The sequence below is a fragment of the Trichosurus vulpecula genome, chromosome 4 (assembly GCF_011100635.1).
Source record: "Trichosurus vulpecula isolate mTriVul1 chromosome 4, mTriVul1.pri, whole genome shotgun sequence".
Lineage (NCBI taxonomy): Eukaryota > Metazoa > Chordata > Mammalia > Diprotodontia > Phalangeridae > Trichosurus > Trichosurus vulpecula.
The window spans coordinates 34,999,083-35,013,905 of NC_050576.1; the positions used below are offsets into that span (position 1 = coordinate 34,999,083).

General features: G+C 52.3%; 2 protein-coding genes across 4 annotated transcripts in view; one reads left to right on the plus strand and one right to left on the minus strand.

The window, feature by feature from the left end:
• Positions 1-8,314, plus strand: part of SLC6A9 (solute carrier family 6 member 9) — a 50,757-nt gene extending 42,443 nt beyond the window's left edge. For 2 of the 3 annotated variants that reach the window (XM_036757743.1, XM_036757744.1), the window contains exons 13-14: positions 7,568-7,738; positions 7,850-8,314. In XM_036757743.1, the coding sequence (XP_036613638.1) occupies positions 7,568-7,738; positions 7,850-8,044 (366 nt within the window). In that variant the 3' untranslated portion in view covers positions 8,045-8,314. Of the gene's footprint in view, positions 1-2,961; positions 2,982-7,567; positions 7,739-7,849 lie in introns of those variants that run through there. The other variant, XM_036757745.1, reaches the window with a different exon arrangement.
• A 1,295-nt stretch (positions 8,315-9,609) lies between these two features.
• On the minus strand, positions 9,610-12,588 carry CCDC24 (coiled-coil domain containing 24). Its single transcript, XM_036757781.1, has 8 exons — positions 12,448-12,588; positions 12,181-12,359; positions 11,804-11,923; positions 11,519-11,593; positions 10,668-10,722; positions 10,208-10,277; positions 9,954-10,074; positions 9,610-9,876 (listed from the first exon to the last, which is right to left on the minus strand). The coding sequence occupies exons 1-8, from the start codon at positions 12,571-12,573 to the stop codon at positions 9,654-9,656; spliced, it is 969 nt and encodes a 322-aa protein (XP_036613676.1). The 5' UTR covers positions 12,574-12,588; the 3' UTR covers positions 9,610-9,653.
• Positions 12,589-14,823: the final 2,235 nt, after the last annotated feature.

Consider the following 14,823-nt stretch of genomic DNA (forward strand, 5'->3'; position numbering starts at 1 on the left):
CAGCATTGTTCTTCTTTCAGAGATCCTGAAAACCAGTTTTTCAATGCTTTAAAAACTGAGTCACCTCCAGAAGGAATTTTGTCTGAGTGTGCTTCTTCTTAAGGCCATTCCATTTCCTCAGAGTGATGCCACCAAAGGCATCAGAGTCCAGATGTGGTGGCACTGACATTGATAAGGAGGTCATCCACCCTGTCTTTGCCACAGCCTCCTCTCTTGATTCTCCTCCCACTTGTCTGACCACTTCTTCTCATTCTCCTTTGCTGGGTCCCTGTTCATCCTCTAGCCCCTTAGTTCAGATTTGACTCTTGGTCAAACCATTTTCTTGGTGGTCTTATCAGCTTCATGGATTCAGTACCACTTCTGCCTAGGTGACTCAGTTCCAACTGATTGCCCAAACTCAGGCTCCACACTGCCAACAGTTTGTTGGACAGCTCCTCTTAGATGCCTTATAGGCAGCTGAGGGCACAGTGGATAGAGGACTGGACCTAGAGACAGGAAGCACCCGAGTTCAAATCCTGCCTAAGATACTCACTAGTTGTGTGACCCTCAGCAAATCACTTAATTCTGTCTGACTCAGTTTCCTCATCTATAAATTGGGGATAATAATGATACTTATCTCACAGGATTATTGTGAAAATAAAATATCTCTAAAAATATTTTGTAAACCTTAAAGAGCTGTATGTTGTTGTCATTCAGTCATTTTTGGTCATGTCACGATCCCATTTGGGGTTTTCTTGGCAGAGATACTGGAGTATTTTGCCATTTCCTTCTCCAGCTCAATTTATGGATGAGGAAACTGAGGCAAACAGGATTAGGTGACTAGCCCAGGGTCACACAGCTAGTAAGTGTCTGAGGCCAGATTTGAACTCAGAATGATGAGTCTTCCTGACTCCAGGCCCGGTGCTCTATCCACTGTGCCCTGCAGCTGTCCAAAGAGCTATATAAATGCTAGTTATTATCCGCATTATTGACATCTCAAATTTAATATCCAGAACAGAGTATATTATCTTCCCAGAATCACAGACTCCCTGCCTCTGCTGAACTCCTCTCTCTTCTCGGCCTCCCTATTTATATCAAACGTACCAACCACCTTCCCACTAACTCAGTTTGGTAGACACAGAATCATCCCTGACATTTTCCTCTCCCTCATCCCCATATCTACAAGCCATCAAGTCCGTCTCTGCCATATCTGTTGAATCTGCCCGTTCGTTGCACCCATATGGCCATTGTGCTAGTTCAGGCTGTAGTTACCTATTGACTGGACGACTTTAGTAGCCTGGATTACTGTCAGCCTCCTATTTAGTCTCCCTGACTCTAATCTCCCCCCACACAGCTGACCAAAAAATCATCCAAAGACCCAGGTCTGACCATGTCACTCGTTTGCTCAAGAATCTTCCAAGGTTTCTAATAACCTACAAGTTCAATTATAGGCTTGTCCACCTGGCATTGAAGACCCTCCCAAATCTGATTCCAAGCAGTCTTCCCAGCCTTATTTTACACTATTCATTTTCATGAACTCTGCAATCCACCCTGCTTAGACTACCACCTACTCTAAATTTGACAGTCTGTAGTCCCACTTTGTACATCTGCACTGGCCATTTCTTGGGCTTGGAACATCCGTCCTCCTTCAAAATTGAGCTCAGATTGTGCCGTCTCTGTGCAGCCTTCCCTTGTCCCCAACCCCAGCTGGTAGGGTTCTCCTCCTCCTCCTCCTCCTCCTCAACTTACCTTACACATATGCACGTTATATGCCTTCAGCCAAACGTAGACTCCTTGAGGGCAGGAGCTATTTTGGTTTTTTGTCTTTGTATTCAGGAGCTTAAGTGTTTGTTGGATTGAACTGAAAATAGAACCCTATCAAAATGCTGGCAGATAGGTTGCATTTTTTTCTGTTGTCCTCCTTCCAGATTCCCCTGTACGTGGACTTAGGCCAACCTCGTACCAAGTTTTCTAGAAACCTGTTGTCTTGGCACTGCTCTTTGCTCTTGCTGTGGGGCAGTGCTGCCCATGATCTTGCCTCCACCTTCTCCCTCCCTGATCGCTCCCTTCCTATAAATGGGCTAACAATCTAAGTCTCTTTTCTTCCTTCTCTGCTTGTTGAATAGATAGCTGAGGCAGGTTCTGGGTTGCTTTTTATGGTGATTTTTGCTCTAGTGATTCCCTTTCTTTGGTTACACTTCTGTAGGAAGTCACACAATCCAAATTAGTCTTTCCTTTTTTTCCCCGATTTCCCATTTTTTGTTTTCAGTAGCTTATCTGAATAGGATGCTAGGGACCATAGATCTAAAGCTGGAAAGAATTTCAGAGGCCATCTGGTTTAACTCCATTTTACAAGTGAGGAAACTGAGGCCTGATGAGGTTAAGTGACTCTCCTACTATAAGTATCAGAGGTGGCGTTTAAGGTCCTCTTAATTCCAGAATCAGTGCTCTTTCTACACTGGAGCTATTGGAATGTCCCCATGGTGTGTTTCATTCTCTGAGATCTTTTCTGCTTCTCTTCATGTCCAAGACTTTCTGATTCTCCTCTTCAAATGAGTCCTCGTGACACAAAGGCAAGAGGTTTCTGAGTGACCGTTCTATAAGTCTCTGACTTTCTTCCTTTCTTCGACCGTTTCGTGTTCTTCCAATCCACTTTCCATCATCTTCACCTATATCTGCCTTCGAATTAGAAGTACGGAGTATCCATGTATATACTGTCTCGATCCAGGGGATCTGGCTGTTTTGAGAACTCGTCTGTCTGTGACGTCTTCAGCTCTCCACTTACTACATTGCTTGCTTCTGTTTACTGTGAGCACTGTAGGCCAGGAGGCTGAGCAGCAAAAGAAATGGCTCTTCATGCTTACTCTGGGTACACACCCAAAGGGAATCTTCTGACCTCTCTATATGCCTCAACAAGGAGAACCTGCAAGCCGGACTTCTGTTGAACTTTGGCTCCCTTCTGGCTTCTGCTTTTTCCTCTAGCAAGAATGACAGCACTGATACAATTTGGTTCTCCCAGCAAGAGTCCCGCTGCCTGGTTGTTGGGTGAGGATCTCACCTGGAGAGTGTCAGAATCCATCAGAGCCATGCTCCCCACCCCTGACCCCTCTCTTCCATGCTGCGGATGCAAGGACCACTGAATTCACCACTCCACAGCCTGTCTGTTGGGAGGAGCTACTCCAGGTCCTCAGAAGGCAGACCCCAAATGTTGCTGGGGCCAGACTTGAACTCCTTCTGGTTTCACGAAATATGAGTCATTCTGCAGTAGCACAGTACCCAAGAATCTGGGCCATGATGAGGCATCAGAGGAGGATTTTGTGGAGAAAACTTCTAGAACTTTCACTTATGATACAAAATCATATTTATGAACAGCTAAATTTTTAGAAAAGACCTTGAAAATGCAGCGTGTCTGAAGCAACATATCTGTTACATCCACCATCATCTTTGGGCCCTGCCCCATTGGTTTTGTCCACTACCTCCACATTTACATCTACCACAGAATGTTGGAATCCAAGCATTGGGAGGGACCTCGGCACCTTGCCATCCATCTCTGCTCTAACATACCAGACACATCTTCTCAAAGACCCACAAGAAGGGGGAACCCATTACCTTGAGAATCACTCAATCAAGATTCATGAAACACCTACTATGTGCCAGCCCACTTCTGTCCAGCTCTTATTATTAGCAAGTTCTTTTCCTTGACATCATTCCAGCAGTTTCTCCTGGTTCTGCCCCTTGGGTTCTGACATGACAGCCAGCCCTCCACATCTTTGAAGACATCTATCATGTGCCCCTGAGAGGTTCTTTTTTCCATTTCCTTCCACTGATTTTTCTATCACCTGGACTCAAAGTTCTTCACCATCTTTGTTGCTCTCTTCTGGACACTCCCAGCTTACCAACATCCTTCTTAAACCATGGCACCCAGAACTGAATGCAGTATTTCAGAGGAGGTCTGACAAGGGCAATGAGCAAAGGAACTGTTACTCCTCTATTCCTGGAAGCTATGCCCCCTCCCAGTGCAGCCCCAGATCACAGTGGATGTTTTGGCTGCCACTGCATACTGCTGACTGATTGAGCTTGCAGTCTACTGAAACCTCCAGATCTTTTTCAGAACTTCTAACTAACTGTTCTAATGAGGTTGATTTTTTGGGTGTAAATGTAAGATTTTATAAGTGTAAGATTTTACATTTCTCTCCAGTGAATTTCCTCTCATTAGATTCAGCTCAATGCTCTAGCCTATCAAAATTCTCTTGGATCCTGATTCTGTTATCCAGTGTTAGCTGTCCCTCCCAATGTTGGTGTCATTCACACATTAGAAAACCATTCTATATATGCCTTTATCCAAGTCAACTGATAAAAATATTAAACAGCAAAGAGACAAGCATAGATCCCTGGGCCACTCCACTAGAGACTTCCTGCCATGTTAACATGGAACCATTAACAGCTGTCTTTGAGTCTGGCCATCTATCCAGTTTTGACTTCAGATAATTTGATTACCATCTAGTTCACATCACCTCCATAAGAATATGACAGGTTATTTTATCAAAGGCTTTGCTAAAACCTAAGCAAACTCTATCCAAAGCATTATTACCAGTTTAATAATCCTGTCAAAAAAAAAAGATGATGATAGGCAAGACCTCTGCACCAGTGAGGAAGCAAGGCTGGTTCTTTGTGCCTGATTGCTGCTTCCCTTTCTAGATATCCACCAACTATCTCTTTAAGGATCTCTTTCCCAGGAACTAAAGTCTGCGTCAGTGGTCCCTAGATGACAGCCTTTGTTGTCCTGTCACGTGGTCTTAGTGGGGCACAGTCAGGCAGCTAGGTGGCCCAGTGGATGGAGCTCCAGACCTGGAGTCAGGAAACCTGAGTTCAAATTGGGCCTTAGACACTTACCAGCTGTTTGACCGTGCTGTATAAATGCTATTAATACCCTCCTCCTTCCGCTCTTCCTCCCCATGTTATCATTATTATCTTTGTCTAGAGTCACTACCCTGGTTCTTATCGCACCCTTCACAATACTCCCTAGAGCTCTTTACAGAATCACAGGACCTCAGGACAGCAGAGACTTCTGAGCTCAGCTGAATCAGGATGTCCTGGAGTTTTTTCACATTGGTTACATTTTCAATCATCCCAAAGCTCTTATTCCCAAAGAGGTGGAAACTCACTTTATCAGCCAGCAGGGGAATGGCTGGAGTAGTTCCTTAGCAGGCCACCAGGTGGTGCCCTCCAAGCTCAGCACCTGGCATATAGTAAATACTAAATGCGGGCTGGTTGCTTGCTTACTTGGGCTGCACCAGCTCATGACTGGGCAGAGTAGAATGGTCCAACACAGTGAGTTGTTCCAGACTTCTGGTGCTCTCTTCTGCTTCCCAGGTTCCCATCTCAGGGTAGTGCTGCTCCAGCCCTAAGTCCTTCATGACACAGAGCCTCCCACCTTCCCTCTTCAGCAGATCAATCACTGAATAGACCAACAGGATGTAACACGCCCACTCCAGAAAAAGCCAGATCTCTAGGTCCCCCAGCTTTTACATCAATCTTCCTTGCTCTCATGAGGAAGGAGGGCCAACACACTGAAAGACCTTTGCAGAAATGAACTCCAAGGGTCCCAGACATCACAGTCCCTGAGGGCTGGCCAGAGCAGGGCTTCCCACCCACTAGTTCCCCATCTTCTTGCATGGCAAAGGTTCATTCTCACCTCTTGGCTGCTAGCCAGCTTTGGGTTCCAGGAGTGAATTCAGTATTCCAATGGCTGACCTGGGTTTCTGCCCACTGGGTCAAGTGACTGTCATCTCCTGGAGTCCTAAGTGAGCACTAATTCTCAAAGAGCACCAGCTGCCAGGGAAAGGCCCAGAACAGCTTAGGAGATGCACAGCTCTACATTTACCTCCTGAAAAAGTCTTGCCAGAATATATAATGGGACAGCATCTCTTCCCTCCTCACCCCCATGTGGTTGGCATCTGGCTGCCTCATCTCTGACTTTTGTCACCTTAAGATATGGAAAATTTGAGGGAGGGAAATGCCAACTGCTGCACAGAGGAGGCTACTTCCACTTGTGTGCCAGCCTTCCTAAATTCAATTATAAGGACAAGCCCAGTTTGTTAGGTTGTTCTCAGGGGTTTGAGACCATTATAAATGGGACAACAGTCAGGATCCCAAAAGATATTTATGGACCAGAATGATCAGCCCAATCTAACAAGGCAAAATGTAATAGGGAAGTAAGTCCATGGGTATAGGAAATGGGGTGAGCCATGTGTGGCCAGACAAAAGTTTGGGTGAAAAAGGTCTACAAATTTAAGGATGCTCCAAGCTCAATGTAAACCGCATTTGATTAAAAGCTTTTGTGGCCCCGGGGTCTCTCACGGAGAGGTGGTAGCATAAGGAGATGCCGCCCCCCTGTCCTTGGCCCATCTGGAAGGCTTGGGTCAGTTCTGGGTAAGATATTGACAAGCTAGAGAGCTTCCAGAGAAGGGCAGCCAGATGGCCAACAGCCGAGATCCTTGCTACAGGACCATCATTGAAGGAACTGGAGATATTTACCTTGGAAAAGAGAAGACTGGGGAGCTGCCTTCCAGTGTGAAGCACTGTTGTGTGAAAGAGGAATCTGTCCCAGAAGGCAGCATCACAAAACCTCAGAAATCATCCAGTCCAGACCTCTATAATATTCGATATTCTTATGTGATCATGCAGCCTCTTCACTGAACCAGAGACATGCTCAGTTTGCCATCCTGTTTGAAGTCCTTTAAAGGAGGGAAAGCTTACCACCTTCCAAGGCAGCCCTTTCCACTCTGGGATGGCTCTGGGTGGAAGGAAATTTTTCCTGACATTGACCCTAAGTCTGCCTCTGCAACACTCCTACCTACCAACCCATCTGCTCCAGCCTCTGCTTTCTAAAGCCAAATGGAACCAGTCTACTCCCCCTTCACTCTGGTAGCCCTTCAGTACCTTAAGGCACTTCTCCTTCCCCTTCACCTCTCAAGGCCAAATGTCCCTGTTCTTCAAATAATTCTCCCTGTAGCATGAACCTGAGGCAATATGTAGAAATTCCAGAGGCAGATTTTGGCTCAATGTAAGAAAAACCTTCTTCACAGTGAAAACTGTCCCATGGTGGAATAGGATGCCTCACAAGGTAGTGAGCTCCCCATTCCTGGAGGTCTTCAAGCCAAGGCTGGATTTGACAGGGATGTTGGAAAGAGGAAACTTAGTCAAGTTCCTGGGTTGGACTCAGTGGTACCTGAGATGCCTTCCAACTCCAGCCATGATTTTATGAGGTCTTGGGTCCCTTCCCAAGCTTCTTACTTGGTGCCACTTGACTGGCAGCAGTCCCCATTTGCATATTTGCAGTTTCCTACAGATGACATTATATTGGTGGCACCATTCCCTCTCTTCAGCCTGTTCTGTGGCAGCAATTGGTGGAATGGCCATGGCCTCTCAGTCATGGTTCACACCTGGCTCCAAACCTCCCTCCTCTCAACATGCGTGCATGTGCATACACACTCATGCCCAGGGCAGGGAGGATGGGGCCCAGAGAGAACCTGGCCCAGAGCCTTCTGGGTCCTCATGGCCCATTTTCTCCTTGCCCATTCTGTAGTTCATCCTCATTTTCACGGTAATCCAGTACCGACCGATTACCTACAACCAGTACCAGTACCCAGGTTGGGCGGTGGCCATCGGCTTCCTCATGGCTCTCTCCTCCGTCATCTGCATTCCCCTGTATGCCCTGTTCCAGCTCTGCCGTGTGGATGGGGACACTTTTCTACAGGTGAGCTGGGGATGAACGGGGGCTGGACAGGTATCAGAGGGGGAGGGGGCCAGGGACACAATTCTGACCCCCTCTCTGGCCTGCTTCCTTTGCCCACTCTTTCTCATTCAGCGTTTGAAAAATGCCACGACACCGAGCAGGGACTGGGGTCCAGCCCTCCCTGAGCACCGGACAGGTCGCTATGCCCCTGCCACAGGCGTCTCCCCCGAGGATGGGCTGGAGGTTCAGCCCCTGCACCCAGACAAGGCCCACAACTTGCTCCGGGGCAGCAATGGCTCTGCCCACCCCCAGGACTCCCGGATATAAGCACTGCTGCAGGGGACTGACCCCATCCAAACCCTTCCCTACCCACCCTCCAGAGACTGCCCCAGGCAGGAGGCAGTGAGCACCCTGCCCTCTGCCACCACCACCACTGCTAACCCCTGTGCCCTTTGTGTCTCTCATCCTGTGTCTCCCTCTGCCCCTTCCCCCTGTGTTTACAAGCCCTTTTTATGTGCCAGGACCAGGAGGGGGCAGAGGTCAGGGGCCAGCTCTCTCCCTCCATCTTAAATCTGTCCACACACCAAGGGATGTGGGGCCTAGGCTGAAAATGACTTGTGGGAGGGTAGGGTGGGGGTGGCAGTGGGGAAGAAAGGTATGCCCCTGAGGAGGCTGGGATAATGGCAGTCTTTTTGCTGCTTTTCGGTGAACAGGAGCACTTGAGCCTCCTATCGCCTGGGACCCTGGGCTCTGGGCAAGCTCTTGGCCTAGGAGAGTTGGGAAGGACATCAGAGGCCACTGAGTGTCACTTGGAGACCAGAACAAGGCCTGGAGTGAGAGGGCCACCTTGCTCTTCAGTACCCAGGATATGCAAAACCCCAAACCAGGGGCCTGTCTGGCCTTGTGGGACCGGCCCCTTCATGCTTTCTGCTGCTCTCTTGACCTCCACAAAAAGGGGAGGTGCCTAGCCTAGGCTCTGAGGGCCAGGAGTGGTGCAACCTTCCTGTGCCCAGCATGCAGCTAGCTGCCACCCTGGGTCCAGATGGTGCCAAGCTAAGCCTGGCACACACCCTTCCCAAGGATGCCAAACTCCGTCCCTGAAGATGAAACGTGATGTCCCAAGTTGGTTTCGGCTCTACCTGCCGCAGTAATTTAGAGAGATGGAAGGAAGAAGCTCGGAGGGGACACCCCACTGTGACTTCAGGAGGCTGCCCCCCCAGCCCTGCTGCCCATCTCCAGGCAGCAGTGTCACCCGTGCGTCTGGCTGCTGCCCCTTTAGCATTAGGTCTTGTGTGATATTCGAGGGGCACATCTGTGGGCTCCTCTTTGTGTCCAAACTACGTGTATTTGTGGTTGCTGCCCCACCCCCCGGCTCTAGGCCCAGCACGTCTTCCAGGCTCATCCCGCCCTCCCTTGGGCCTCTCTGGGGACTCTTCCTTTCCCTGCTCCCATCCTGCACCCTGGTCCAGAGCCCCCTGGGGTGTGGGCTGTGGAAGGCTCAGCCCCAGGGGTTTGAGGGAAAGTGTCATGTGATGGTGCCAAACGGGCCTGTCTGGGGCTGGAGGGCACCACGCCCTGCCCACCTGTCTTCCTTGGCCTGTACACTGGCCCTGTCCTTGGTCCCTCCACTGTGTGTGTTTCCTCTAATTCCCTATGGCCATGAGGCTGGGGCTCGGCCCTGGCCCAGCCTGGCCAGTGCACTGCTGGGGTTTAATGAAATTTTTATTCCTGACTTCGGGCTGCTGTTGTTTTTCCCCCTGCAGTGGGAGGTGGGCAGGGTCTCTGGGTGTGCTCCAGCTCTGGGCCCCTGCAGGAGGTTCTGGAGCAGACTGGGGAGGCTCCAGGGGAGACACAGACATGCAGACACACGCAGCTCTCGCCTGAGCATGAGGGCCTTTATTCCCCAGCCTGGCTCTCGGCTCCCAGGCCACAGCCATCAGGAGGCAGCACCTGCATGAGGCCCTGCACTGGTCAGTGGCCCGTTGCGGGGATGGCACTGCAGGTGGTGGCCCCAGCGGCTCTGGCGGTAGGAGGTGCCTGAGGCCCGTGGCTGAGGAGGTGTAGGGGGAAGGACTGGCAGCAGGCCACAGCTCCGGAACTCCTGGGGCTGCTGCCCAGAAAAGGGCAGGTCCTGGCCCTTGCTGGAGAGCATCCTCTGCCTATGAGACAAGAAGTCAGCTGTGCCCCCCAGTCCCTGACCAGCTGCCCTCCCCAAAGGTCCAGCCCAGGCCTGTACCTGCCCAGCCCTTGCCAGCCAGCATCTTGGCTCTTGTCCCCTCGAAAGCTGGGACAAGGGGCCAGGGGTGTCGGGGGCCCCAGCAGATCCTGTTCCATGGCCCTCTTCTGCTCTTTGAGTTCTGGGAAGAAGAGCATCTAGGCTGGCTCAGGGGTGGTGTGGCAGGGGCATAGGGTCCTCCCTTGCTCCCCCACACCCTTGTCTGGGGCTCACAGAGACCACAGGAGGGGAAAAAGGGTGCCCCAAATCTCCACCTGCCAGGGTGGGCTCCAGCATCATCAGGGAGGATTCTGCCACCGAGCTGTGCACGTCCTCCAGGCAAAGCTACAATGACCCACAGAGTTAGTGCTCAGAGCCCTGCATGGCTCAGGAGCTGTGCTCCCCACCCCTTCCTGCTGGCCCACCCTAGCCCATCAGAGAAGGGTCCCAGAGTTCAGGGAAGGCAGGCTGAGACACCTTTGGAAGGCAGGGCAAGTGGTGTCTCCAGAGCCAAAGGAGGTCAGGCAAAAACCTGCTCCCAGAAGGCCCAAAGGCAGGGCTTCCATGGGGTGACTCTCCTAGTTCCACAGGGGAAAGGGGCAGAGAATACCAAGCACAAAATGATCACCAGCCTGGGGATGCAGGTGGCCATGGACCAGGGGCAAAACAAGGCCCTCTGTGGCTGAATCCAGGGGCAGGGACAGAGCCCCTGGCTGTGGAGGGGGAAGAGCTCACCTGCAAGGCTTTGATCTCTCTCTCCAGAGCATGGCACTCCTCTTTCAGGAGGGTCCTGGGGCATGGCCAGAGGGGTCAGGGGTCACAGGCTACAGCAGGACTGCGGCCCATGGACTGCCTCCCCCAGCCTCTGTCCTCAGCCCCAGGCCCAGGTCTCTGCTTCTAACCCTGCCCCTCTCTGGCAGCTTCCTGGGCCTCCATCTTTACTGGGCTTTCCGGCCAATGGCCACATCCACAACTAAGCCCATTCTTATGTCCCGCTGACTCTGTTCCCTCTGGGCCCCACGTCTCCTGGATTCCAAACCTCAGAGCCATCCCCAAACTCCTTTGTCTCCCTCACTCTATGTGTGTCTCAATCACTGACTCTCATCCTTTCTACCTCTGTGGCCATCCCTCCCCTATGTCCAACCACCCCCCAGTTCAGGTCCCCATCAGCTCTCCCTTGGACTACAGCAGCAGCTTCCTTACTGGCCTCTCAGACCTCCAGATCTCCCCTTCTCTAAACCATTCCCCACTCAGCTGCCAAAGTAATCCAGATCTGACCACATCATTCCCCAACCATCAGTGATGCCCTCCTGACTCGAGGATCAAATATAACCTTCTTTGGCATTCAAAGCCTTCCCCAACCTTGGCCCAGGGCACCTGTGCTTCTTCTCTCAGATGCCCATTCGACCCCCAGGCTTTTGCTCACCTGGTTTCACCCTCACCTGATTTCCCTAAAAACTCAAAGCCTTCACTGACGGGCTGCTCCAGCCTAAGCTGACTGACCTTGACCTTAGCCTTTCTTGGTTTTCCCGGAGTCAGAGATCCTCTCCCCTGAGGCTGCCCCTGCTGGGCTCTTAGGCACTTACCGAAGATGTTGGATGACCTGGTCAATGTTGGCCACGTTGAGGCAATCCTTGATTGCACTGAGGTCCTGGCTGCTGCTTCTCAGTCAAGAGAGTGGCTCCTGGACTCAGGAAGGCCACCCACCTCCCCACCCCCCCCCATGCATCCATTCACCCACCCACCCACCCATCCATCCATCCATCCATCCATCTTTCCATCCATCCAGCCAGCCTTTCCCCACTCCCCCACCACCCCCAAACACAATTGACATTCCCAAGGAAGACCCATGGGGGCAGAGGTGACCTTACCTGAGGCCCGGAGATCCAGGCAGCCTGGCTTCAAGCTCATCCTCTACACTGTCCCTGGGGTCTCCAAGGGCAAAGCGAAGCACTTTGGGGCTGTAGCGGGCCCAGGCCTTGGCCGTGTCCCTGGAGGGGTGCAGCTGAGGGCTGGGGGCCTCAGCCCCAAGGAGGTTGGGCCAGAGGGAGGAAAGAAAAAGGGAGGGGACTCCAGATAGGGAAGGGGCTCACATTGGGGGGCTGTCCCTGGGTCCTGGGAGAGTGCTAGGAGGGGTCTTTAGAGGTGTGCTAGGACTGACCCCTGGGGTCTCTGGGGTTCGGGCACAGGGCCTGGGCAAGGCAGCAGGGGGACCCCAGGGTGGGAGCGTGGGAATCCAGCCTCCTACCTGCCCTCCAGCGCTGCCTTGTGGTGAAGACTGCACAGGAGCTGCCTCAGCTCCCTTCGCACCAGGTCCCGCATCAATGGGGGCGGGGCCAGCAGCGAGAGGGGGGTGGGGTGGGGGGCGTGGTCGGGACCCTGGACGGCCTTGCGCTCCTCCTCGAGGAGGGCCGTCAGGATTTCTACCTGCCAGGTACAGAAGAAAGGGGCGGGGCTGGGAAAGCCAGAGGACACCCCCCCACACACCCCTCGCTATGACCCAGCCCACCCTCACCTCAGCCCGAAGCTCCAGGCTCAGGTCCACCGCGGCCTCACCCAGGATCCTCTTCACCTCTGCCCGCTCGGGAGGCTGAATATGCTCCTCCACTAGCTCCCACAGGGATGGGGGCACCTGGGACATGGTGGGGCCCCGCCCCCTGCCCCGCCCTACCGGGCAGGTGGCTCCTGGGAGGGGCGGGGCCTGAAGGGCGGGGGCAGGCTCACCTCTCCAGCCCATGTCCCCGCCCCCTATGAAGCCCCACCGCCCATTTTCACTCCCAGCTAGGGGATCCGAGAGGAGGAGTCTGGGGGGAAGGGCGGTTCTCCACACCAGAGGCCACGCCCCCACCCAGGGCCCTCCCTGAAGAATAGGCCCCGCCCCATGCCCCCACAGCCCCCACCCGCGCGCCAAGCCCCGCCCCCATCTCGAGACCCCGCTCCTCCCCACACATCACAGGTCACAGGGCAGCGCCCCAGGAGACTCCCCCCGCTCCCCAACCGCACGCTGCCTCCCCCTCGCTGCCGCAAGGTCCGTGGGTCGCCGGCCTGACTCACCGGGCTGGGGCCGGGTGTCAGGGGAGCGGGCGCCGCGCGGATACTAGCCCGCCCCCTGCGTTCCAGTCACGCCGTAACCATGGTCACAACGGCAGCGCGCACACGAAGGCCACGCCCCCAGAGGCGTATACTCCTCGCCCTTAAAGGGGCCACGCGGCGCCGAGGTCTGGAAGAGGCACTCGAGCTGGAGGGTTCAGTTAGAGCCTCCGCTCGGATGTCTACTCAGCCCTTCCGGAGCTCTGGGCAGTCACGAGAGATACCGCCGGTCCCCACAGAAACAGATACAGATTGAACGTAAAAGAAATCCAGGGCAGTCAACGGGAGGTGCCCGAGCAGCCCGGACATCAGGATGAGAAGCCTTGAAGGAAGAGGGACAAAACTAAAGTCGGTGAAAAAAATCCCTGCCAGGGCAAAGGCGTGGATGTGGGAAATGGAGTTTCGTGAATGAGGGGCAGCATGAGGGCCAGTCAATGGAGCGCAGAGTGCATGGAGGGGCTTAGAAAGGTAGGAAGGGGTCAGGTTATGAAAGCCAAAGGATCTTATGCCTGATACTGGAGGAGATAGGGAGTCACTGGAGTTGATTGAGTAGGGGGATGACACGGTCAGACTTCACTTTGGCAGCACGATAGAGAACGATACGGTGTAAGGAAAATCTAGAAGCAGGGAGATCAGTGAGGAAGCTGTTGTTACAGCCCAGGAGTGAGGTGATAAGGGGCCTGACCTGGGGCGGGGGTGCGGTGACAGAGAAGGGGACAGTTACAGGAAGTATGGTGGACGTAGAAAAGGCAAGATTTGGGAACCGATTCCATACGTGGGGTGAGGATGAACAAAGAGTGTCAATAGGAAGGAAGGTGGTACCCCTCAAGTAAAATGACTAAGTTTAGAGAGGAGCTAGGTTGGGGGGGGGGGTGGGAGAATGAGTTCTATTTTGGACATGTTCAATTTGTGACGTCTTTGAGACATCCAGTGTGAGAACTGGAGATAGAAGAAGGAAGGAAGGGAGGAAGGGAGGGAGGAAGGACTTATCAAGCTCCTACTATGTGCAGGCAGCAAGAGGAGGTAGTATTCTTATGCCATAAGTTGAGGAAATGGAGGCAGAGATGAAGTGACTGGGGTCTTTCAGCTAGTAAATGAGGGCAGATTTTAACTGAAGTCTTCCAGACTCCAGCCTCAGCATTCTATCCACTGCCCCATCAAATTGCTATCTAGGTGAGCAAAAGGTTAAGGCTAGATAAATAGGTTTTAGAATCATTTTAGAATCATGGGAGTTAATGAGATCACCACCAAGTGGCACGGTATACAGGGAGAAGAGGGCCCAGGGAGGGACACCTACAGTTAGGGGGCATGACCTAGATGAACAGCCAGGAGACAGGTGTGGGGAGCAATGCCTTATGTTTTAAATATTAGATGGCATGTACTTAGGAGCTTTTGCGGTGGGAGAAATATAGTTGTCCTGAATACCTAATACATATGTAATTGGCTGTTATGTTTATTTCTAAAAGAGCTGTTAATTCCTTTGGGGAAGGTCCTAGACACGAGCTGTACCTGGAGTTCTACTCCAGGGTGGGAACACAAGGCAAAGAAAAGGCAAATGTCTAACTCATTTCTTGGTGGGGGTCAGAGAGCCACTCCCCCCATGAATATAGGCTTTAAAATCAGGAAGAGCTAGAGACCCTACCCCAAGATGGCTTCATAACTTTGCATAGTAAGAATGTCCACATGAGGATATCTGAGAACTAAAGATGAAAAGCATTTGACAGTAGATGAAGAAACAAACATGACTTTTTTTTTTTTTTTTTCAAACGGGAAGATACTACAGACCACCAGGGCAGACAGA

Bases quoted from the DNA above. Each gene is read 5' to 3' on its own strand.
- CCDC24 (XM_036757781.1), bottom strand. From the start codon at position 12,573: ATGTCCCAGGTGCCCCCATCCCTGTGGGAGCTAGTGGAGGAGCATATT. The intron at 10,723-11,518 runs GTAAGTGCCTAA...GCCATGCCCCAG, and splicing joins CAGGTCATCCAACATCTTCG to GACCCTCCTGAAAGAGGAGT. The intron at 10,278-10,667 runs GTGAGCTCTTCC...GGGTCATTGTAG, and splicing joins GAGAGATCAAAGCCTTGCAG to CTTTGCCTGGAGGACGTGCA.